The 22,630-nt window shown below is 46.2% G+C and overlaps 1 protein-coding gene and 1 pseudogene across 8 annotated transcripts in view; both read left to right on the top strand.

The window, feature by feature from the left end:
• The first annotated feature begins 3,743 nt into the window (after nt 1–3,743).
• LOC310839560 (protein reprimo A pseudogene) lies at nt 3,744–4,067 on the top strand (annotated as a pseudogene). Its single transcript has one exon. The product of its transcript is annotated as a protein reprimo A pseudogene (transcript).
• A 12,281-nt stretch (nt 4,068–16,348) lies between these two features.
• PRPF40B (pre-mRNA processing factor 40 homolog B) overlaps nt 16,349–22,630 on the top strand; it is a 29,731-nt gene continuing 23,449 nt past the window's right edge. For 3 of the 7 annotated variants that reach the window (XR_014561834.1, XR_014561835.1, XM_083729375.1), the window contains exons 1-4: nt 17,148–17,270; nt 20,980–21,072; nt 21,900–22,049; nt 22,133–22,213. Coding sequence is in view for 3 of the 7 variants with exons in the window: in XM_083729375.1 (XP_083585501.1) it covers nt 17,268–17,270; nt 20,980–21,072; nt 21,900–22,049; nt 22,133–22,213 (327 nt within the window). In the remaining 4 variants the exon portion in view is untranslated. Of the gene's footprint in view, nt 17,271–20,979; nt 21,073–21,899; nt 22,050–22,132; nt 22,214–22,630 lie in introns of those variants that run through there. The other 4 variants (XM_083729374.1, XR_014561833.1, XM_083729373.1 and 1 more) reach the window with 4 other exon arrangements.

The raw sequence follows: 22,630 nt of genomic DNA, 5'->3' as shown, positions 1-22,630 counted from the left end.
ACTATGACCTGTTCATCTTGGGTGCCCTGCTCGGCATAGTTCATAGCTTCTCTGAGTTCTTCAAGCCCCTTCGCCACGGCAAGGCAGTGATCCATGAAGGGGGAGTTTGGAATAGCCCAATGCAAAAATCCTGAGGATCCATGTGGATCCGTGCTTTGTAACCACGTTTTTGCACCACTGCGACCCTAGGCAACAGTGGGTGCGTGATTTTTTTGGTGCAAGATGTAGCCATGGACATGCTATGTGAGATGATGGTGAATTTGGGGTGACCCAATGCAAAAATCCTGAGGATCCATGTGGATCCGTGCTTTGTAACCACGTTTTTGCACCACTGTGACCGTAGGCAACAGTGGGTGCGTGATTTTTTTGGTGCAAGATGTAGCCATGAACATGCTATGTGATCTGATGGTGAATTTGGGGTGACCCAATGCAAAAATCCTGAGGATCCATGTGGATCCGTGCTTTGTAACCACGTTTTTGCACCATTGTGGCCCCAGGCCACAGTGGGTGCGTGATTTTTTTGGTGCAAGCTGTAGCCATGGACATGCTATGTTATCTGATGGTGAATTTGGGGTGACCCAGTGCAAAGATCCTGTGGATCCATGCTTTGTAACCACGTTTTTGCACCATTGCAGCCCCAGGCAACAGTGGGTGCGTGGTTTTTTTGGTACAGACTGTAGCCATGGACATGTAATGTGATCTGATGGTGAATTTGGAGTGACCCAATGCAAAAATCCTGAGGATCCATGTGGATCCGTGCTTTGTCACCACGTTTTAAATGGGGAGGGAAGGAAAAACACAGAAGGGACAAGAAGCACAAGAGGGGTGTGCGGAGAAGCAGCTGGCTAAAAATGCAGGGGAGGAGTTTAACGGGGTGAGGGGGAGGAAAGGAAGGCAAAAGTCCCCCCCCCAGGCCAGCCCCCCCCTCTCTCTCCCACCTGCGAGTCCCTAGAGCACGGAGAGGAGGAAGTGGTGGGCTGGAGCCTGCACGCAGTGTGACTAAGAAAGAATTAGAAGGAAGGACTCAATCCTTTCCTTAACCCTCTGCTTGCCAGGAGGGCAGGGGATTCCCTGCTCTTTGTTGAGTTTGAGCAAACGCAGCAACAGAAGCGGGTGGGCAGTAAGACCCTGAGGCAGAATGCAGGAAAGCAGCAGCTTCCGCCTTCCCTCCGCCCGACCGCCCGATCTGATTTTTGCCCCTGCGCTCCGGCGAGTCAGCTCCAGGGACCACACATTCGCTCAATAACACGCACAGATATTTCCCCTTACTTTTTAGGAGAAAAAATCTGCGTGTTATAGAGCGAAATTTACGGTAATAATTTTCTTAAATTATTGGGGGGGCAGAGCCCCCCCAAACGAATTTTTGAGGGGGCTCGGGCCCCCTCAGGCCCCATGGAGTCAGCGCCTATGTATGTGTGGCTATAGAAACCTATGAATTTTGTATGGCTGGAAAGTAGCTTATTGTACAGTCACATCCATTGCGCTTCTCTCTTTTACTTCTGGCCACACCCACTTTTGCCTCTGGCCACATCCACTGCTAGCATGTGACACACACCATGAAAAGTTTCCTGTAAAATAATGCAATCCTCAGGCTTGAAAAAAACCTTTGCCACTCCTGATCTACAACAAGGGTTCACCCACACTTCCAAGAGGTTCTTTGGTTCCACTGCTTTTCCCAGGGAATTCCGCTGTTTACTGCTGAATCAGAACAAACATCAGTCAAGTTTTCTGCAGATTGACATTTATTCTGATTCAGCAGTAAACAGCAGGTTTTTCTGGGGGAAAGCAGAGGGACTGAAGAAGCACCTCTTGGACCTGTGCCTAGAAATGGTAGAAATTGCACAACAAAGGGATGCATGGATGAGCCCTAACTCGTGGTCATTTATTTTGCCATGTCATAAAAAACCTTCACATGCTAATTTCAGCAGAACAAGTCTGCAGCTACAGAGGCTGGTTGAAAAGTTCACAACTCTAATGTTTTAGAAATGGGTTGGAAGGTGGGAAGCAGGCAGGCATGGAGAATATCTGGGAGTTGGTTGTGTGATGCTACCCTCTCCCTTGTAAATAGAACTGCAGTTGCGGTACATTCTCTTTTAACTTTTGGGCCTTAGAAAATTTGGCTTAGATGATGATGATGATGATTAAACATCTTTGTGTATTTCTCCCCTTTATCATATTCAGGGCTAGAAACTTGCTTGATCCTCAGAGCTTTGAAAAGCTGTCAAATTGACAGGAATGTGGTCATGCAATTGTCGAGCCACATTGGCTGCAGATGAACAGCATGATTCTTGGTAAAGGGAACAATAATTGCCACGTGTCTCAAGGGAAACTTCGGGAATCATTCTTGCAAAATGCCTGTTGGTGAGTCTGCATTCCCAGAATGCACTGCAAATGGGGGTGAACCAGATCTAGCTGGTGTTCTGTTAGGTGAGGGAACAAATGTGGTGGCCGTTCTATGAGGATTGTATCCCTTGGGAAGTGTAGAAGATCAAAACAGCAAATCTATCATGAGAAGGTTGCTGAGAAACTCTGTAAGAAGATCGACAACACTGCAGAAGTGATGAATTGACATGAATGCCCACCTAAGGTGCCCACCCAGGCTGAGGAAAATAATCTATTTGTGATGGGCTGGAGAATTGTTTAGCCCTACCTATACAGGATTTTTTACCGGATCACTGACACATTTGGAACCTCTGTCACTACAACCATGCAGCACCTCATCAAGGATACCCTGTGTCAGGGAACTGCCATCAGAGAGTCAGGTGGTGGAAGGGCTCAAGGAGGCTAGGAGAGCCTCGGATGCGGAGGAAGGAACCAGTAGGGGGAGAGGGAGAGTTCCTGCAGAAACTCAGTCGGAGGAAGGGCTCCAAGATGTTTCCAGTGAGAATAGCGGGGAGTGCTCAGGACCTCCGCTGGGGACGCCCACTCCGCAGAGGAAACTGTCACGCAGAGAATCCAGAAGAAGAGTTTCCGTCAAAGAACTCTTATGTTGGAATAAATTCCGGAAACGCCCACTGACGGATTCTGCCAGCGATTGAGGTAGCCACGCATCCATGGCTCCTCGAACTGGGAAAGTTTAGGAACTGATGTGAAGCTTGGAGGACTTAAATGCTTACGCACGAGCAGCCCCCTTTTCCCATTACACCCTGATACACTGATGTCTGTGAATCTGGAGACCTGATGTTATTGAGGCAACGTAAGCAACCAGCTTTCTGTCCTCACTAAGCTCCAAAGTACCAAATCCATCTTTCTTCTCATAAAACCTGGGAGTCACAAAAGATGGTAGATCCTCCTTTGGTGGAAAGTCCAGTTTTCTCCTCCTCCGTAAGTGTTGGACCAGTAAATAAAGGGAGAGTGATGTTTTAGTGGCCATTAGGGCTAGAAAGCTGACAATTCTTCTCCGGGTCAGATTTATCTGAGCCAGAGGAGAATCTGAGAGCTTGAAAGGACCCATCTCTCCTTTGAGTCAGGCTTTTATGAGCCTCATCTGAGTCAGAGATTGTTTCCCTGGCATCTCTAGCAGAGAAATCGCATGGCAATATGTACCACAGCTGGAAGAGAATTCTTATCTTGACATCACTTAAGCCCTCCCCGTCTGTCACTGACCCTCAGCCACAATCTTGCTCAGTGAGCACTTACATGCTTCAGCCAGCTCAGCTGCAAGAAGGAGGCTGCTGGAGCCTTAAGAAGAAGAACTGTGCCAGAAGAGGCCCTCTGCAATCTCCTTCCCACCCAGCTCAGAGATGATGAATACCACGTTCTCCAGCAAGGACACTTACCCTCTTGGGGAAGCTGCTCCCACAGTGGACTCTCTCATCACCTCCTGCTGCACCCTAGTGACGGGGGCATGGGTGCCAGGGATCTCGGTGGCCACAGATGTCCAGAAGAACCAGCATGTGGCAAGGATGGTACAAATTGCTGTCCTTTGTGTCCTCTGTCTGACTGTCATCTTCGGGGTGTTTTTCTTAGGTTGTAACTTGCTGATCAAGTCGGAGAGCATGATCAACATGCTGATGAAAGACAGGAGAGCCTCCAGGGAAGTTGAGGTGGTTATCATTGACACTTAACAATGGAAGTGGGCAAGGGGGGAGAATTTCACCAGCCTTTGGAAGTTCAAGGATGTTTTGCGGAGTTGGCTGTTAGATCCTTAAGTTGCTACTCTTTGATGGATGCTAGAAAATGAGGTGACAGGATGGAAGTGGATTCACACAGAGAAGGATGCGCTTGTCCAAAACGTTACTTGGAAATCTGTGCTCTTCCTAGTTATTTTTTCTCTCCCCTTCGGGTGGATTTTCCTACACAGAGACTTCATAGAGGCTGTCTGGGTTTCAAAACAAAAAGCCCAGACTTAGGGCAAAGGAACTGCAGTTTTGTGCTGAAATCTTAATGGAATGGGCTTATCAGTACGTTTTCGTGATCAATGTTAAAGCCTGCACCTGACTTGAGACTGAGTCTCTTTGCTGCTATTGCGATTCTGGTTTGTCTTGAGGAAGAAGTGCAGCCACACCCCGGGAGAAAGAGAGAAGAGAGAGAGAACACCCACAGAGAGACCTGAAATGCATCCAGATCATTTGAACTCTGCCAAATTGGCTGCATGTCAGAATTACCCCCATTTGTAACCTAAAATGGCCAATAAGCGTGGTCATCCCTCTGCTGAGAGACCCACGGTTGTTATAAGCTATTTCATTGTTGTTAAATGTCGTGTAAACCCAGTGAGGGTGTGTAGCAGCGCTGACAGTGATGGGTTGTTTATTGTGTCCTTTCCAAACCTATTAAATAGGCACAGAAATGGTTCTGATTTCTGTTCAGCCTCGACTCGCATCCATGCTCCTTCTGCAGGTCCTGGATACTCAAGTTCAAAATGAGAAAGGCTCAGTGACGAAGCGTGTGGCTATGCAACGTACACAGCAGTCGCCAACAAAGGTATTTTTGGGTAAGAAATGAATTTTGGCCTGAGGTTATTGAGAATTGCGTTGACAATATTTAGACACAGTACACTCCTTACTTGTAAAGTACAGAGCTTCCCCCAGAGAATCCTGGAAACTGTAGTTTACCCCTCACAGAGCTACAATGCCTAGCACTCTCAACAAACTACAGTTCCCAGGATTCTTTCTGGGTGTGTTTGCAGCATCAGTTACAAAGAAACCACTTGATCAGGGTCCTTGAAGGGTAAAATGGATCCTTAAGGACGTTTAAAGGGTTAGTTAGATCAGACTCAATTATTTCTCTTGAAAAGAAATATCATGGTCTGGGTTTGGGGTTTTAGTTCCACCCAAAAAGAAGTGGGTTGGCATCCCATACCACCCTCCCTTACTTCAAGCACTGAAAAGGGTACCAAATGTTGTTAGAAAGACAGTTTGGCTTTATTCCTTGTTGCCAAAGAAAATGTAAAAATAATTTTGCACCTGTCATAAGTACCATGTGCTGGGGGGGGGGGGGGAATGACATATTTGCAATGTGTTGGAAGTTAGGGCAAGAGAAGGGATCCTTACTTATGGCAGACATTCTCATTACACTTCCTCCTCTGATAAGCAAGCTTTTCAGATTGGGGGGTGGGCTCAGTGCCGGATTTACGTCTAAGCTAAACAAGCTATAGCTTAGGGCCCCACTGTCTTGGGGGCCCCCAGAAAAATTAAAGGAAAAAACAACTGGATGTACATTTCCAAAATATAAGATAAAAAACAAATAAAATAAAACCTATATACAGCAAGTGTTTTGTGTTGTGTAGGCTCCTATAATGTAAGCAATGGGCCCCGCCCATTAGTGGACTACTATGGTGATATTGATATTATATTAAAAATGAATTGTATTAACTGCAATGGCATTGTACAGGTTATAACACTTAATTTCATATTAATAAAGCTATTTATAATTATTAGTAGTTTGCATAATATATTTACACCTATTATTATTTTATGTTGTAGCAAGTTTCTAGAGACTAGATTATGAGTCTTTGTAAATTGTGTTTCTAAAGGAACTTTTATTATTGCCAAATGCCAATGTGTTTGCATTATTGTTTGTTATGAATAAAAATCATTTTAAGTTAGAGCTTAATAATTATTTCACTATTAACATACTTCTTAATTGTATTTCGCTATTAATATACTTCCTCTTAATTGTATTTCAGTTCAACAATTACTTTGACAAAATACATATTTTCTTACGTGCAAATGGCTTTAGATACCTAGTTGGTCCATAAATTACCATATAGCATATATTCAACACAAAAAACAGCAACAATTTGTTGTTGACACAGGACAGCTGGACATATAAAGGGCCCCGTTACCTTCAGTAGCTTAGGGCCTCATCAAACCTAAATCTGGCCCTGGGTGGGCTACAAACCACATTTTGTACAACTGACTGATTGCTAATAGTTCATGATTGTTGGTTGATATTTCATCAGTGGGAGCTCATGTCAGGAGAAGGACTCCTGAGAGCTGTCATTTGTTGTTGTTGTTGTTTAGTCGTGTCCGACTCTTCGTGACCCCATGGACCAGAGAATGCCAGGCACCTCTGTCCTCCACTGCCTCCCGCAGTTTGGTCAAACTCATGCTGGTAACCTCGAAAACACTATCCAACCATCTTGTCCTCTGCCGTCCCCTTCTCCTTGTGCCCTCCATCTTTCCCAACATCAGGGTCTTCTCCAGGGAGTCTTCTCTTCTCATGAGGTGGCCAAAGTACTGGAGCCTCAGCTTCACAATCTGTCCTTCCAGTGAGCACTCAGGGTTTATTTCCTTCAGTATGGAGAGGTTTGATCTTCTTGCAGTCCATGGGACTCTCAAGAGTCTCCTCCAGCACCATAATTCAAAAGCATCAATTCTTCGGCGATCAGCCTTCTTTATGGTCCAGCTCTCACTTCCATACATCACTACTGGGAAAACCATAGCTTTAACTATTCCCCACATTTGGAGATAGATTCCCCATCAGGTCTTGCTGAAGGTGACATTCACCAAGCCGTAAGGAGCAGACTGTGAGACAACAGTAACTTAGCTCCTAGTGAGAGAATGAGAAAGAGGGAGATGAAAATTTCTTGGGGAGATGAGAAGCCTTGGGGAGGAGAGATGTCAGGATTGGCTACCTGCCACTTGGATTCCTAGTTCCTTCCCTATACTCAGCATAGCTGCTGTTGCTCCACACCTCTTCTGGTAATGTTTAGCTAAACAAAATGGACTTGCAGTCAGCAGATCAAGAGATTCTTAATCTTGGGGTTGTGGGTTTGAGACCCAAGTTGGGCAAAAGGTTCTTGCACTGCAGGGGGTTGGACAAGAAGAGCCTTGATGTCCTTTCCAAGACTAAAATTCTATGAAGACCACTAACATGATCCTGAGTGTGCAACTGTTTCTTTCAAAGGGAATGTCAGAATGCAAGTGAAAATAAAATGTCAGGCTTTAGGAAGAAATCTGTTGGAAAAGCTGGAGCAATGAATTTTGCTTTTCCATTCCTGCTCTAAGGCTGTGTACACAGGTAGCCTTCGCAATGCACAGAGATTGTTTTTCCACACTGCACTTTTGTAGAAAGTGGTTTGTAACTGTACACACCATCCCATGATGATGTCGCCTAAAGCAGCAGCGACTCTTCATGTTGTCTGTACACAGGTAGGTATCTTATCACGCTAGTGTGCAATGCTGTTCTCTAACTCACCGACCCCGATTAGTGCTTCCACATATCTTTTCAAAATTAAAATTATTTTTCAGTCTTTTGAAAGAGGGGGGCTGGGAACAGTTGTACTGATGTACCAATATACAAGGGATATACACAGAGGATCACTATACAGAGTATACAGTATGCAGAGGCTGTACTGCTTCTTGTTTTGCTTATTTCATGCACAGGCAAAGCATGCAGAAGAGGTGCCAGCAGTGCCAGCAGGTGAGAAGGTGCCCTGTGTGCACAGGTTTGTAACAAGAGCTTGAGAAGTACAGTGGTACCTTGGTTTATGAACTTAATCCATTCTGGAAGTCTGTTCTTGAACCCAAACTGTTCTTAAACCGAGGCGTGATTTCCCTAATGAGGCCTCCCACCACCGGTGCCCTTCCACCATTTGGATTCCATTCTTAGACCGAGGTAAAGTTCTCAAACCAAGACACTATTTCTGGTTTTGTGGAGTTTGTAAACCAAATCGTTCTTAAACCAAAATACCACTGTACATTCTTGGCACAAAACCGTGCCAGTAGAATGGGCTTTAGGTTGACAAATTATGTGGGACAGGAATGACGTGGGGATGATGTTGTGTGTACAGCATCCCCCAAAGGCTCCTGAATGTACATTACGACATAGTGTGTACACACCCTGTCCGTTCTATTTGCAGGAGGAAGCTTGCTTTTCTTCCAGACTGGTGGTGTGTTGGGCACTCAGTTTCCAGCAGGGATTTTATGAGACAGTATCTCTGGCCAGTAATAGCACTAAGAGGTTGTAATCAGTTTGACAATAACAGTACATGCAAGACCATATATTGCAAAGATATTCGTCAGCGCTTTAAACTGTTAGGCATTAATCAGAAGAAGAACTGCAGATAAGATTCCCCTCTCTCAGGGAAGATTTTTGTCGCTTGCGAATACTTCTTGCATGTCCTAAATGTTGATTAATAATTGAAATAGAGAAGAAGGGGAATTTTGACAGAAACAACATTTTTCGTTTGGATCAAGGTTTAATGGGCCCACAAAGACAGAGACTAAAACTACTCAGGAAAGCTGCCAATTCTGGCACTGGAGGGGTTTACTAGATGATCCTCAGGGTGCCTTCTAACACTAGGATTCTATGATTCTAAGATTCTGGTGAAAGCAGCAAACCCAGGTTGTCAATTTTTCAAGTAGCCATTGCAGCTCTGCCTTGATGAATAGCAGCTTCCTCCTGTCTCTTTCCCAAAGCCTAGTTCAGGCATAGGCAAACTCAGCCCTCTAGATGTTTTGGGACTACAACTCCCATGATCCCTGACCCCTGATCCTGTAAGCTAGGGATGATGGGAGTTGTAGTCCCAAAACATCTGGAGGGCCGAGTTTGCCTATGCCTGGCCTAGTTAGTGCTTTCCCAGCTTTGGAAAGGTGGTGGGAGGGCTCTAGCGCCCTACCAGAGCCTTGTGCCTTCTTCCCAAAGTCCAAAGACTTGCTTCCACCAAAATATAATGGATCCCACCACTGTATCCCAATTGCGGCAGATCCCACCTACATACATACTCTATAATAAATATTTTCAACAATCACAGGTTATATTTTGGTTCTTGTGTGAAGGAAAAATTAAATACTTGGGAGACTCAGGCAGAAGTTGAACAAATAAGAAAGATTTGTTTAACAGAACAAATTGGGTAAAACAGGAGAAAATGAAAAGTTGAATCACTCCGCTATATATGCTTATTCAGGAAAGAGTTGCAGTGCCTTTGATGAGTCTAACCCCTGAGGTCTAGAAACTTGCGGCATGTGCACATTAGCTTAAAACACAATGAGGTGATTTCCCTCTCCGTGCATTTCAAGTTGTGCTTTACACATACCAGAACTTGACTTGATTCCTTGCATGTTATCTGATGTGTTTTCCCACACCTGCAACCACCCCCTCTCCTGAACTCCAATGAAGCCATCACCTGCACATGTGTTATCAGTGGTGCGTGTGCAATGGGTGTCTAAATTATACACACTTCAGCTTAATGAAGACTTGGAAGCCAGCTTGAGGAAAAGCACATGCATCAAAAGTATTTCTCAAGAGACTGCAGGATGCTGATGGATTGTGGCTCACAGCTTCAAACACCAGAGTGTTTGTGGGAGTGGGAGTGCGCTGGAGACAAAGCAAATGGTCTCGTTTACCCAGCCTTGGTCTCTTCCTTTCCTTTGCCTTGGCTGCTCAGGCAGATAAAAGAAATGTTTCAATCTCCTTGTAGCGGAGACTGAAATAAACTTGACCCTGATTCCCTACGCAAAAGAGAGTCCCCTCCTGGCCCTTGCGCTGCGGAAGCTTTGTAGCCACACTAATCCAAGGCCGGAGGAGATTAGCGCAAATTTGTATTTCATGTTTCCCAGTTAATCCCTGCAGACTGCTGGCTGCAAAAACTTTCCTCACAGAAGAGGATCAGAGCCGTCGCCTGCGGTGAGGAACAGGGCCAGTGAGGGATGCTGATCTCAAATCTCCTGGGTTTAATTCCAAGACACCAGGGACAGTAAGATTTTAAAAAGAGGAAGTTTCTTACACTTCGGCTGAACAGCAACCCCCACCTCCAAGCACACAGGCGAGAGGATATCATTGTCTGTGTCACCTACATGTATGGAGCACATGCTACACACCAGCTTTGTATGGCTGAGTTAATCCAGAGGTGGGCAACCTGTGGGCCCTCCAGATGTTGGGGCTGCCGTTCCTCTCATCCTTGAACACTGGCCATACTGGCTGGGGCTGGTGGGAGTCCCATGACTTCTGGAGGGCGCCAGGTTTCCCCAACTTGAGTTAACTCATGAATGGCCAACTAGCAATCTGAATGCTGGACCTGGTCTCCAAGCAGGAACTTGTCAGGTAGTTAGATTCAGAGAGTTCGGCTCCACCGCAGCACAAATCTGTGTAAAATGTGGATGTGGTCATTTATATGTGGAGGTGAATTTCAGTCTTGGAGCAAAATAAGATGGTGATTTGCTGGAGTCTCGAGGGCATTGTGCTTTGCAGCCCTGTATGCAAAGCAAAAATAAAATTTTCGATGAATTGAGAAAGATAGTAAGTGGAAAGGAGATCTCGGGCAAAAGATCCAGGCCTCCTGGAGCACTCTGTGCTCCTATAACAAGAACCCTTGCCTTGGAGGTAAATTTGTCTGCCCTGTGGCAGCCCTACCAATTTTAAAAGGATTGCCCAGTGCCCAGAGATACATTTTGAGGCAAAGAACATTAGGCAGGATTCAGCTGAGTTGTTGCTTGCACAATAATACAAGGTCAGTTTATGCAAAGTGACTTTCTCTTTGCCCCCCTCCCACCTGTGCCCCTGAAATCTGCTCTGGAGGGTTGGGGGCAGGTTTATGGGATGTTCAGAGGGAGGAGAGGGTGGAAGTCTTGTTCCGCAAGTGGAGTTTGTTCTGGGCATACATATGCCATGTTGAACGCCACCCAATGTTTTCAAGTTGCAAGAAATATATTCCACACTTTAAGGTAAAGGTAAAGGGGTAAAGGGACCCCTGACCGTTAGGTCCAGTCGCGGACGACTCTGGGGTTGCGGAGCTCATCTCGCTTTATTGGCCGTGGGAGCTGGCATACAGCTTCCAGGTCATGTGGCCAGCATGACTAAGCCGCCTCTGGCAAACCACAGCAGTACATGGAAACGCTTGTTTACCTTCCCGCCCAAGCGGTACCTATTTATCTACTTGCACTTTGACGTGCTTTTGAATTGCTGGGTCGGCAGGAGCAGGGACCGAGCAACGGGAGCTCACCCTGTTGTGGGGATTCAAACCGCCAACCTTCTGATCGGTAAGCCCTAGGCTCTGTGGTTTAGACCACAGCGCCACCTGCGCCCCTCATTCCACACTATTACATTCCAAATCCAAAAGTAGTTCATCAAACGTACACAGGTAATTCTTGACATCTTCACGTAAAGAGCCAGCAGGTGATGAGAAAGTCCAAAGATCACAATCTGTTTAAATGCAGTCTTGGTGTAAGGAAATAAAGCCAATGGCCTATGAAGTACCTAAAGCCCATTAATCATATTGTTGGGATATTTCAGATTAATTGTGCTTCTGGAAGACTCGGAGATAACAACCCATTATTAACAGCAGCCCAGATGGCTATATGTCAGGAATGGAAAAAGCCAGACCTGCTCCCCACCCCGCTTCAAGGGAGGCCTGGAGAGCAAGCATCTGGGATATAGCTTATATGATTAAATTAACAAACATAATAAAGATCAGCGAAGGAAAGCAACAAGATAAGTTTGTTGAGAAACTGAGCTGATTCATTTTGTACTGGAATAATACAGTGCATGACACAATTAATCCATACACATTATTAGGTGAGTATAGAATGACTCAGCAGAAATACAGCAAATTTACAATACAGGATGTGTAATGCTGGGCTGTGGAGTGTTAAATATGGCATTTGCATAGGGTTCACTTTGTTCCAGTTTAGTATGCTTGAATAGCTTTTTGAACCTCAAGTCACTTATTTTTAAATGTTTGTTATGAATGATCGTCAATGTGAATCACATCACTGAATTTAAGATGCAATGATAAGGACAGGAGATAATCTACAAGGGAGAAAATTATGTATATTGAAATGGATTTATGGTATATAATTTAGAGTAATTTTAGGGTTATGATGCATAATCCATCTACACTGATGCATAATCCATCTACACTTGTTATCTTAAGCATCTCTGTAATTCAATGAAATGTTCTGTGTAATAGAAAATTAAAGTTGGGGGGAGTTAGACAAATAGTCTGTTCTGACAGACGGCATTTTCCTGTTTTTCTGTGCTACATCCCAGTGGAAGTTTCCCCCTCTGTGGCCACCAGCAGCTTTCGGGTATTTGGATTTAGACCTGGAGTCATCCAGTATAAGGATGATTTTTTTAACACTTCGGAGGAAGACTCTTGGAAGATAAAGGAAGCATTTTTTCCACATAGCGCACAGCTAAAGGATGGAATTTTCTACCACAATACACAGTGAGAACAGGATACTGAATTCGATGGGCCTTTGGTCTGATGCAGCAAGGTTCTTCTGAATGCTCTTACTGGGGAATCGGCATGCAGGAAGCATAGCTGTCAACATTTCCCTTTTTTAAAGGGAAATTCCCTTATTCTGAATAGGATTCCTCACAAGAAAAGGGAAAAGTTGACAGCTATGGCAGGAAGGAAAGGTTTCTCTTTCACATGCCCCTTGTGTCATGGTCTGCTCTTAGACCCCATATGCATTTAAACCGATATCATACCACTTTGAACAGAGAATCCTGGGAACTGTAGTTTCTTCTTCCCATGGAACTGCTGGAATGGTGCTGCTAAATTGTCTGCTAAAAGGCTCACAGACTTTCTGCTTTCATGTGTGAAAATATCATTGACAGACCCTCCAAGTGTCCCTGTTTTCCAGGGATGTTCCTGATTTAGAGAAGCCGTCCTGGTTTCTAATTTGATCCTGGAATGTCCTGTTTTTCCTTAGGACGTCCTTTTTTTCATCAGAGAAATACTGGAGGATATGGAGTTATCCGACCCCAGAGCCATCTGAAGGCAGCCCTGTATTGGGAAGTTTTTCAATGTTTAATGTTTTATTATGTTTTTATATATGTTGGAAAGCACCCTGAGTGGCTGGAGCAACCTAGTCAGATGGGTGGCATATAAATAGTAAAATTATTATTATGGATTAGGATGTCCCTATTTGCATCAGATAACACAACCTTGATGGCAGAAAGTGAGGAGGAATTAAAGAACCTTTTAATGAGGGTGAAAGAGGAGAGCACAAAATATGGTCTGAAGCTCAACATCAAAAAAACGAAGATCATGGCCACTGGGCCCATCACCTCCTGGCAAATAGAAGGGGAAGAAATGGAGGCAGTGAGAGATTTTACTTTCTTGGGCTCCATGATCACTGCAGATGGTGACAGCAGTCACGAAATTAAAAGACGCCTGCTCCTTGGGAGAAAGGCGATGGCAAACCTAGACAGCATCTTAAAAAGCAGAGACATCACCTTGCCAACAAAGGTCCGTATAGTTAAAGCCATGGTTTTCCCGGTGGTGATGTATGGAAGTGAGAGCTGGACCATAAAGAAGGCTGATCGCCGAAGAATTGATGCTTTTGAATTATGGTGCTGGAGGAGACTCTTGAGAGTCCCATGGACTGCAAGAAGATCAAACGCATCCATTCTTAAGGAAATTAGCCCTGAGTGCTCACTGGAAGGACAGATCCTGAAGCTGAGGCTCCAAGACTTTGGCCACCTCAGGAGAAGAGAAGAGTCCCTGGAAAAGACCCTGATGTTGGGAAAGATGGAGGGCACAAGGAGAAGGGGACAACAGAGGACGAGATGGTGGGACAGTGTTCTCGAAGCTACAAACATGAGTCTGACCAAACTGTGGGAGGCAGTGGAAGACAGGAGTGCCTGGCGTGCTCTGGTCCAGGGGGTCACGAAGAGTCGGACACGACTAAACAACAACAACATTTGCATCAGAGAAATGTTGGAGGCTATGCATTGGTTATCCTTAAGGAGGAAAACAACAATCCCTTCGTTTATCCCCCAGGGAGCATATGCAGGATTTATAAAGGGGGCATACAGCGCCACCCGCTGGCAAGAGTGTAGACAAAGTAACCAGGCAGCCAACATCAGGAGAAAAATTCCTGCAAAATCTACATGGGTCAACATTTTAGAAATGAAGACAACAGCCTGTAATAGTCTTGTGTTTCATGATTAGTGGTTCATATATAGTGAGCTAGAGGGGAAGCAGAAAAATAAACAAATTCATCGCTGCAGAGGCTCAAAGCTCAGTAAAAAAAAAAATAGTATCAAAAGTTTTCAGCCACCTGGAAGAAAATTTAAGGGATTTAAGCAGGATTTAAGCAGATTTAAAACAAATCTGTTAATTTTTCACATGTCATGCAAACCAGCCCTTTTTGGAATTTCAAACTAATTTGAAATAAATAAATAAATAAATACAGCATATGAAGCGAAGTGATGGCAGTCTTTCATTTAAAGCCTGTTACAAACACACCATTTCCCTGTCTTATCTGGTTTTTTAATAACGGCAGTTTGAGTTTCCTTCCATGCAGATGGAATCTGCTCTCCTACCATAACCACATTTAATAAATTACATAAAATTGGTGTTACTAGTTATTTTTATAAAATGAAGCTGTGTAATGCATTTGTTTTTAGGCTTTTAATTGCATCATGTTTTCCTGCACTTGTGATGGGACTATTTAAATCATTTTTGTGTTCATCTGCTATTTGTTTACCCCAACTTTGTCCAACTCTTTGCTTCCATCAGCCAGGCCACCATAACTGTGCTTTTAACAGCAGTCTAATGTGAAGGCGGTATTTATTCCCCATGCTATGTAAAGAGAAGAAAGTAAGTCACCGACTGATTTCTGCCCATCAAGCTCCTTTTAAAGGTAATTATTATTATTAATAATAATAATTTTTATTTATACCCCACCCTCCCCAGCCAAGGCCGGGCTCAGAGCGGCTTACGAGCAATAATAAAAACAAGTTGAATGATTACAACTTAAAAACAAAATTTAAATACATTAAAATATTGAAACAATATAGGGATGTGGGTGGTGCTGTGGGTTAAACCACAGAGCCTAGGGCCTGTTGATGAGAAGGTCGGCGGAAGTGCAAGTAGACAAATAGGTACCGCTCTGGCGGGAAGGTAAACGACGTTTCCGTGTGCTGCTCTGGTTCACCATTAGTGGCTTAGTCATGCTGGCCATATGACCCAGAAGCTGTACACCGGCTCCCTCGCAGTAAAGCGAGATGAGTGCCGCAACCCCAGAGTCGGTCACGACTGGACCTAACGGTCAGGGGTCCCTTTACCTTTACCTTGGTAATATATAGCTCTTCACATTTTTGGACTACAGCTCCCATCATCTCTCTAGGGTTGCCATATTCCAAAGCCCCCAAACCCAGACACGTTTGGGGCACACACACACACACACACACCATCTCATATTACACAAAGAACAAATCCCTGTGAATTCCCTGGAGCTTCCGGTCTCACGGTCAGCTCCACCATGTGATGTAAACATTGAGCTGCTTGTTTGCAGCTGCGTAGGACTCATATCCCAACAGTTCGCTCCCTCCCTCCCTACCTTTGACTCCTTCCTTGCCCCCTTCTTCCCTCTCTTACCTTTGCTGGCCTCCTGTTCTTCAGATGGGAAGTCGAACGGCCCTGGGCATAGCGGTCAACCTTCCCTTTTTTTGTGGGAAATTCCCTTATCCCAGCGCTGTTTCCTGCTGCTATCCCGGATTGTTAGATATCCCATAGACTGTCCCCGGGACAGGTGAGGCTGCTGATCTCTTATTTTCAAGGCTCCCTGGGACACGTGAGGCTGCTGAACACCCTTATTTTCGAGGCTGCTGATCCCTTACTTTCAAATCTGAAAGTTGACAGCTATGGCCCTGGAAAGGCTGTGCCAGGAAAAGCTGATGGAAGCCCTGCCAGGCCTAGTGCCACCCATGGAAGCTCTGGCAGCTGCTGGATGCCCTAACACCCCCCCCCCCCCATATAAAATTAAAGAATAGTCATAATAAAAATTTAAGAAATAAAAAACCAAAAAAACCTGGACATTTCATATAAAATACAAAAATCTGGCCAGAGGGGAATGCTGACACCCCCCCCCCCAAATGAGGACATGTCAGGGAAAATCCAGACATATGGCAGCCCTATCAGACCATGTTGACTGGAGCTGATAACGAGGACCAATCTTACTTAGGTAGGTAGGCTGGAGGAATAATTGGTCTGAGCCACAAGCACAAAGGTGGTGGTGGGGCATAAAATTTAGACCCTTGTAATTATATATATATTTGGTATGTTTTATTTTTAAGCACGTTGGACCCAATTGTGACATGCTTTCTCAGCTAAAGAGCTGCAAACAAAGAGCTGTGACTTGGCAGAATACACTCTCTTCGTGTTATCTGACCAAGAGCTTGCCATACAATGGCGCACAAACATCAGGGGAAACGATTAGACAAGATGAGGCCACGTCGAGAGCGCATCCTCTCAGAACCACTCTTTTTGGTGGTCCCTTATTTTGTCCTGCGCTGCCCGTGTTGTGTTTCCCCGGTCCTCTTTCGTGATGGCGAGGCTCCTCTAACCCTGGCAGAGAGCCCGGCCTCTCCCCCCTGCCACGCGCTTTGCCCCCCATCCGAAGGACCACCTCTTCGCCCCCCCAGGAGGCGGGGAGGACCCTTCTTCCCACCCAAACAACGGCTGCGCGGCGTCAGCCGCATCCTAAAGCGGATGCTCCTTTCTCCTCAGCTCGGCGCGAGGAGGAGCGCATCCTTCGACCGCCTCTGGTGGGAAAGAGGCTTTTCGCACATGCTCAGAGGCACTCTTCCAAGGGGGAAAAAACACCACAGCTTATGACGTTGCGGAGAGCGCGCGCCGCGGTTGGGCGACCCCTGGCCCGGCCTGCCGCCTCTCGCCCTTGGAGAGCTCTGGCCGCCCTCGCTCGCCCGCTCCCCTTCTCCTCCCGCGCTTCTGCCTCCCCCCCCCCCCCCGGGATCCCGCCCGCCTCCCTCTCCCTCTCCCTCAGCCCGCCTCCTCCAATCGCGGCCGCCCTTACTGCCGGGTGGGCTGAGCTGCCCGCCTGCACGCCCAGCTGATCCGAGGCTCGGCCATGGTAATGTCTGCCGCTTTGTTATTCCCCCTCCCCCGAAGATCCGGGGCGGAGATGGGTTCGGGGGCGGAGGGGTGCGTGTGTGTGCACGGTGGAAGCTTGCAAGGGAGAGGGAGGGGCGGAGGGGACATCCTCCACGCGCCACGTTGCCCCCCACATCTTTTGCACCCAAGGGGCAATGGTGATGGGGCTCCCCACCCGCCGCCTCCTCCTCCTCCTCCTCCTCCTCCTCCTCCTCCTCTCCTTTCTTGCTCCCGCTCGGGAGGCTTCGGAGCAATGAGATGGGTGCTGGAAGGAGGCGGGAGGAGGGTGCGCAGCCGGATAGTGAGGCACCCTGGTTTGTGCAACTAGATGCACCATGCCAGAAAGGAAGGGGGGAAATGCAAAAGCATCCAGATCTCTCTACAGGTGCATGCAGAACTACACGAACCCCACATGTGCAAACACTCATGTGCAGATGTGGGAATAGGTGCACACATAAAGCATGTGTAGATTTTACACCGGCTTTAGCCCAGGGGATGAATTTGAAGCTAACAGTATTGTTTTGGGATTACAAGGAGAAGCTACATTCACTTGAGATAGCAATCTTCCCAAGGCCACCCAGTAGTGAGCTTTATGACTGAGCAGGAATCTGAACCAGACTCCCACAGGCACCCTGTCTACTGCACCATGCCCACTCACTCGTCTATATCTATAATCGCACACAAACACTGTCCATGGGAGCAAGCACGCAGCAATAAATGGGATGTGTCATACCATGCACACCCTGATGTATGCTTGCAGGGATAGGTACGAACACCTGCTAAAGCACATAAATGCACAAATACATGCACTGATTAATATACATAAACATAGACACCTTTAAATGTAAATTGCATAAGAGTAATCTTTATTTGTCATGTACATCTAAGTATAGGCACATGTGGAAGGATGCATGTTTGAAGGCCCACCTGCAGATAGATAGACATTGTAGACAAATGTGTAGGTGTAGGCACAAATACGTGGACACATTGACCTAGATAGGTATGCATTATACATGGACACGCATGCACAGGCAGATAATGTGTATATAAAATAAGTCTGTTCCACAGCCGAAGTGGGATCCAAATGGCCATTCCAGACAGTGAACTGGGCTTAGAAAATCACTTCAGTATTGGGCAGAGAGCATCAGAGCTACCTTGAGGATGGAACTAGTGTCAAGGTTGCTGATGTCAGCACAGAAGTGAATAAGCCTTGATAGATTGCAGTAGAATGAACTTCCATGCAAGAAGCTGAAAGAGCCCCATGGCTTCCCTGTTTAAGAATAGGTCTTCCAGGTCACTCGTTAGGGAAAGGAGCGTAGCTTAGTTTAAGTCAAGCCCATGCTCTCCATGCAGAAAGTCCCTGGCTTGATGATCCCTGGCATCTCCAGGTAGGACTGAGAGACTCCCTTGAAGAGCATTCTTCAGCCTTGGGTCCCCAGATGTTGCTGGACTCCAGCTCCCATCATCCCCAACAGGTTTGGCCAATGGACAGGGATTATGTGAGTTGTTACTCAGCAGCATCTGGGGACCCAAGACTGAAGAGCAGTAGACAAGTGCTGAGCTACAGAGACCAATCATCTGACTTGATACGAGGCAGCTTGTTGTGTTCTGATTTAGGGCAATAAATTAGGGGCTACGTGTTATGTCCCCACACTGAGATTTCCTCTAGCTCAGTTATAGAAGAGGGCAATTCAGAATTGTCTTGTCCCTGCCCAACTCTTTCCAAATCTGGGATCTTCTTATGCTGGAGGGAATAAGGCATTGGTGCCATTCATGTGTCACTCCTGTGGTAGAAGGAAAAGTGGGTGGGAGTTCTTCAGGAGCCAACAGTTTGCCCGGTCATGGTAGGCCAAAATTTGGTTTACTGTGAACAACTGAAGCCATTCTCTAGATAGGCTACCATTTCCCACCAAATGTTGTTGCTCATGCAACATTCCTTATTACTCTCCATTTCTGCTCCAGTCATCCTCATCTCCTACAAGTTCATCTCTATGTATGTGCCCATTAATCCAAGTTTGCTTTCCAAACCTGGCCATCCTCCACTTATCATATAGAAAAAAGGCAACTGAAAGGATCAATAGGCTGGAGCATTTGCCTTAAGCTTATGGTGTTTATTAAAGGGATGGCTGGTTTTATGAAATTATGAATGGCGTTGGACAAAAGAAACATCCAGGGTCAGAACTTGGCATCACCAACAAGCAGTAGATTCAGGAGGAATAGCAAAAAGAAGTGCATTTTTCACAAAGAAGTGCATTAATGGATGTTCATTATTTGTTCATTTATCCCAGTTATTTACTAGTCACTTTTCAGGGTCAAGCCCTTTGTAAGGTGATGTGCAAAGAGAAATTAAAACAGTAGACCATCAGGCAGAATACGAAGCATTGATTAGATACAGGCCAGTAGACACAAGAGAGAAATGGCGTGAAGTCACCAAATCTCTTAAGAAAAATCAGTAGGGGAAGGTACAAGTTTTTAAGACTTTATTGAAAGCCAGAACATAAATGGTGAATGGTAACTGAGAGAGAGTTCCATGACTGTGGAGACACCACAGAGAAAGACCTGTCTTGTGCAGAAGGGTTCCCCAGTGGGATGGAGCTACAACAGTAGCCTCCACACAAGTGTTTACTGGGAGGGCCAAGATCAGGACCATGTGAATGCTCTAGCGGAGCCAATCTGGTGCTTCCACACACAGTCCTGAGCTTGCTGCCTCATTTCCTCTCCCGGTGAGCACCAGTGACATTGTTGCCAAGAGGCTATTGCTGCAGCTCTGCCCCACTGGGCAAGCCACTCTGTGCTCAACAAGCAAACCACTTTGACTGGGAACACAAACACATTAGGAATTCACTTCAAGCTGGGGAGATGGCCATTAGCTTGCTTGCTTTTGTTATTTAAGTGCAGGACAAATTCAGCAAGAGAAGAGCCATCAGTGGCTGATAGCCATGATAGCTAAAGTGAATTGCTATGTCCGGAGGCAGTGTACCTGCAATAAATGCAATAGGGGAAGGCAGGCATCCTTGGACTTTAGTTGTTAGCTTCCAGGGACGTCTTCATCTGTTTAGGACTGTGCAGACCCTTTCTTATTTGGCTTAGCCTGTTTTCCTGGACTGGTTCTCCTAACTAAAAGGCACACTTGAGTCTCCTGCCAGTAGCATCCCAAGCCAGTTTTTTGCCCATGTACTTCACAAAAGAATAAAGAAAGCCACTGAAGCCTATTCATTTGGGGTGAAAAGTATTTCTCATCGTGTGTTGGGATCTTATTATTTGTATATTCTAACAAACTCAGCAGGGGAGATCCAGAAAAACTAGTTTGGGGGAGCAAAGGGGTGGCAAAGGCAAGGTTTAGGGGAGCAACACATTAAATGCAAATTATGCTGTAACTGAAAAGAGGGAGCAAGTCATTTTCTTTTGGCTGGAGGAAGGCCAGCTAACACTTGGAGTCATCCTTGCAGCTCAGACTGGCATTTTTAACCTCATAACACTGCATGAGAAATTAGATTACAAGAGTGTGTCTTGCCAAAGGGGGATCAGTGGACGTCGCGGGCTGAGCGAAGATTTATTCCTGGGTTTGCCCCATCCAGACCCAATATATACCCCTTGCGCCAGTTTTCACTTTAGCTGCCTCCCCAGCAATAAACTCGCAATTACCACCACCCCTCGTTTATTCTCTCCCTTCCCCTCTCTCTTTGCAGTCAGCTCCAGATTCAGGCAGTGGCCCTCCGCCTGGGCAGCCGGCCCCATTTCCTCCAGCTCCACCGCCACCACCAATTCTGCCTCCTCCCTTTGTAAGTTAATTGCTTTTATCTCACCATGTTAAGCTGCCTTCCGGTTCTTGATCCTGTGCAACGGGGTGTATGGTGTGTGTGTGTGCATGCATGTGCGTGCAAGAGTGTATAAAGGTCTTATAAGTGACAGGTGATGCATCGTACTTTATCCACCTTGGAGAAGTTTGTGTGCGGGAGAAATAAATTTAATATTAAATAAATGTGAGGATGTGTTTTGAGTACATGTGAAAGTGGCACGAGTGTGTGTTTGTATCTACTCTTTATATACCGGAGCAGCAAAATAATAATCGTTATCATAATAACCATACAGCACCAATAGTGTGGATGATGCTTTGCAAAGTATAAGACAGGAGTGGGGTATCTGTGGCCCTTCAGATGTGGCTGAACTACAACTCCAGTCATTCCTGATAATTGTCAGTCATGGGCAGTGAAATGCTGTGAAAGTCTGAAAGGTCATTACAGGCTTTGGTGGAGTTCAGATCCTGTTGTCTTTCTACACATTTCCTTTACCTGAGTCATGGTGCAGAATTGCAGCGTGTGAAACATGGACTGGAGACCGTTGCCTGGACTTCAGTCTGCCAGTTCACCATGTCTGCGGTAGGATTTTGTAAGCTTGTATATGTGCACAATTGCCCTCCCTATCTGTTGAAGTGCAGTGCTGCTGTGGGAGGGGTTGTCCTGTGAAAATGTTGCCTTCTTACTGCCGTGATGTTGGACCCAATTTGCTTCTACTTGACAGAGGCCCAAGTCATGCCGTGGTTGCTGGCAGCTGTTTTGGATACGTGCGACTTGGAGTGTATTCTTTCTCTTTTTCTCCTTACTCCTAGATGCCTCATCCTGGGATCCCACCTCCGTTCCCTCCAATGGGATTGCCCCCATTGGGACCGCGCCCGCCCCCTATGCCGCCCATGCCTCCAGGCATGATGCCTCCTCCCCCAATGATCCCACCCATGCCTGGACCGCCACCCCTTGGGCAGGTAAGGCCTTTCTCACAAAGCCTTTGTTTGTCTTTCTGACCATCTTCTTATGACTTATACCATTTTTGGGTTGTTTCTCCCAGATGCCCACAATGGTACCACCAATGCTGCCTGGGATGATAATGCCTGGGGTGCCAGGTGGGCCTGTTGCTGTCTCTGGAGGGGTGAGTATCTGGGAGGGGCATAGACCTCGGGGGTTATAGTGAGATAAGGGTCCCCAGTTTGTGGCAAGGCTGCTGGGAATTGCACTCACACTAGGAGTTTGGTGACATGCCTGCATATCAGTAGAACGGCCTTTTGATCTTGACCAGGGGTCAGCAAACTTTTTCAGGAGGGGGGGCGGTCCACTGTCCCTCAGACCTTGTGGGGGGCCAGCTATATTTTTGGGGGGGCAAATGAACAAATTCCTATGCCCCAGAGATGCATTTTAAATAAAAGCACACATCCTACTCATTCCCGGACAGTCCGCAGACCAGATTTAGAAGGTGATGGGGCTGAATCTGGCCCCCAGGCCTTAGTTTGCCTACCCATGATCTTGACTGTGGCCTACATTCCTGCTTGCCTCTCCCTGCCAGTAGAGG

This window comes from Podarcis gaigeae (genome assembly GCF_964106915.1).
Source record: "Podarcis gaigeae genome assembly, chromosome: 2".
Classification (NCBI taxonomy): Eukaryota; Metazoa; Chordata; class Lepidosauria; order Squamata; family Lacertidae; genus Podarcis; species Podarcis gaigeae.
This window is presented reverse-complemented; position numbering and strand designations above follow the sequence as displayed.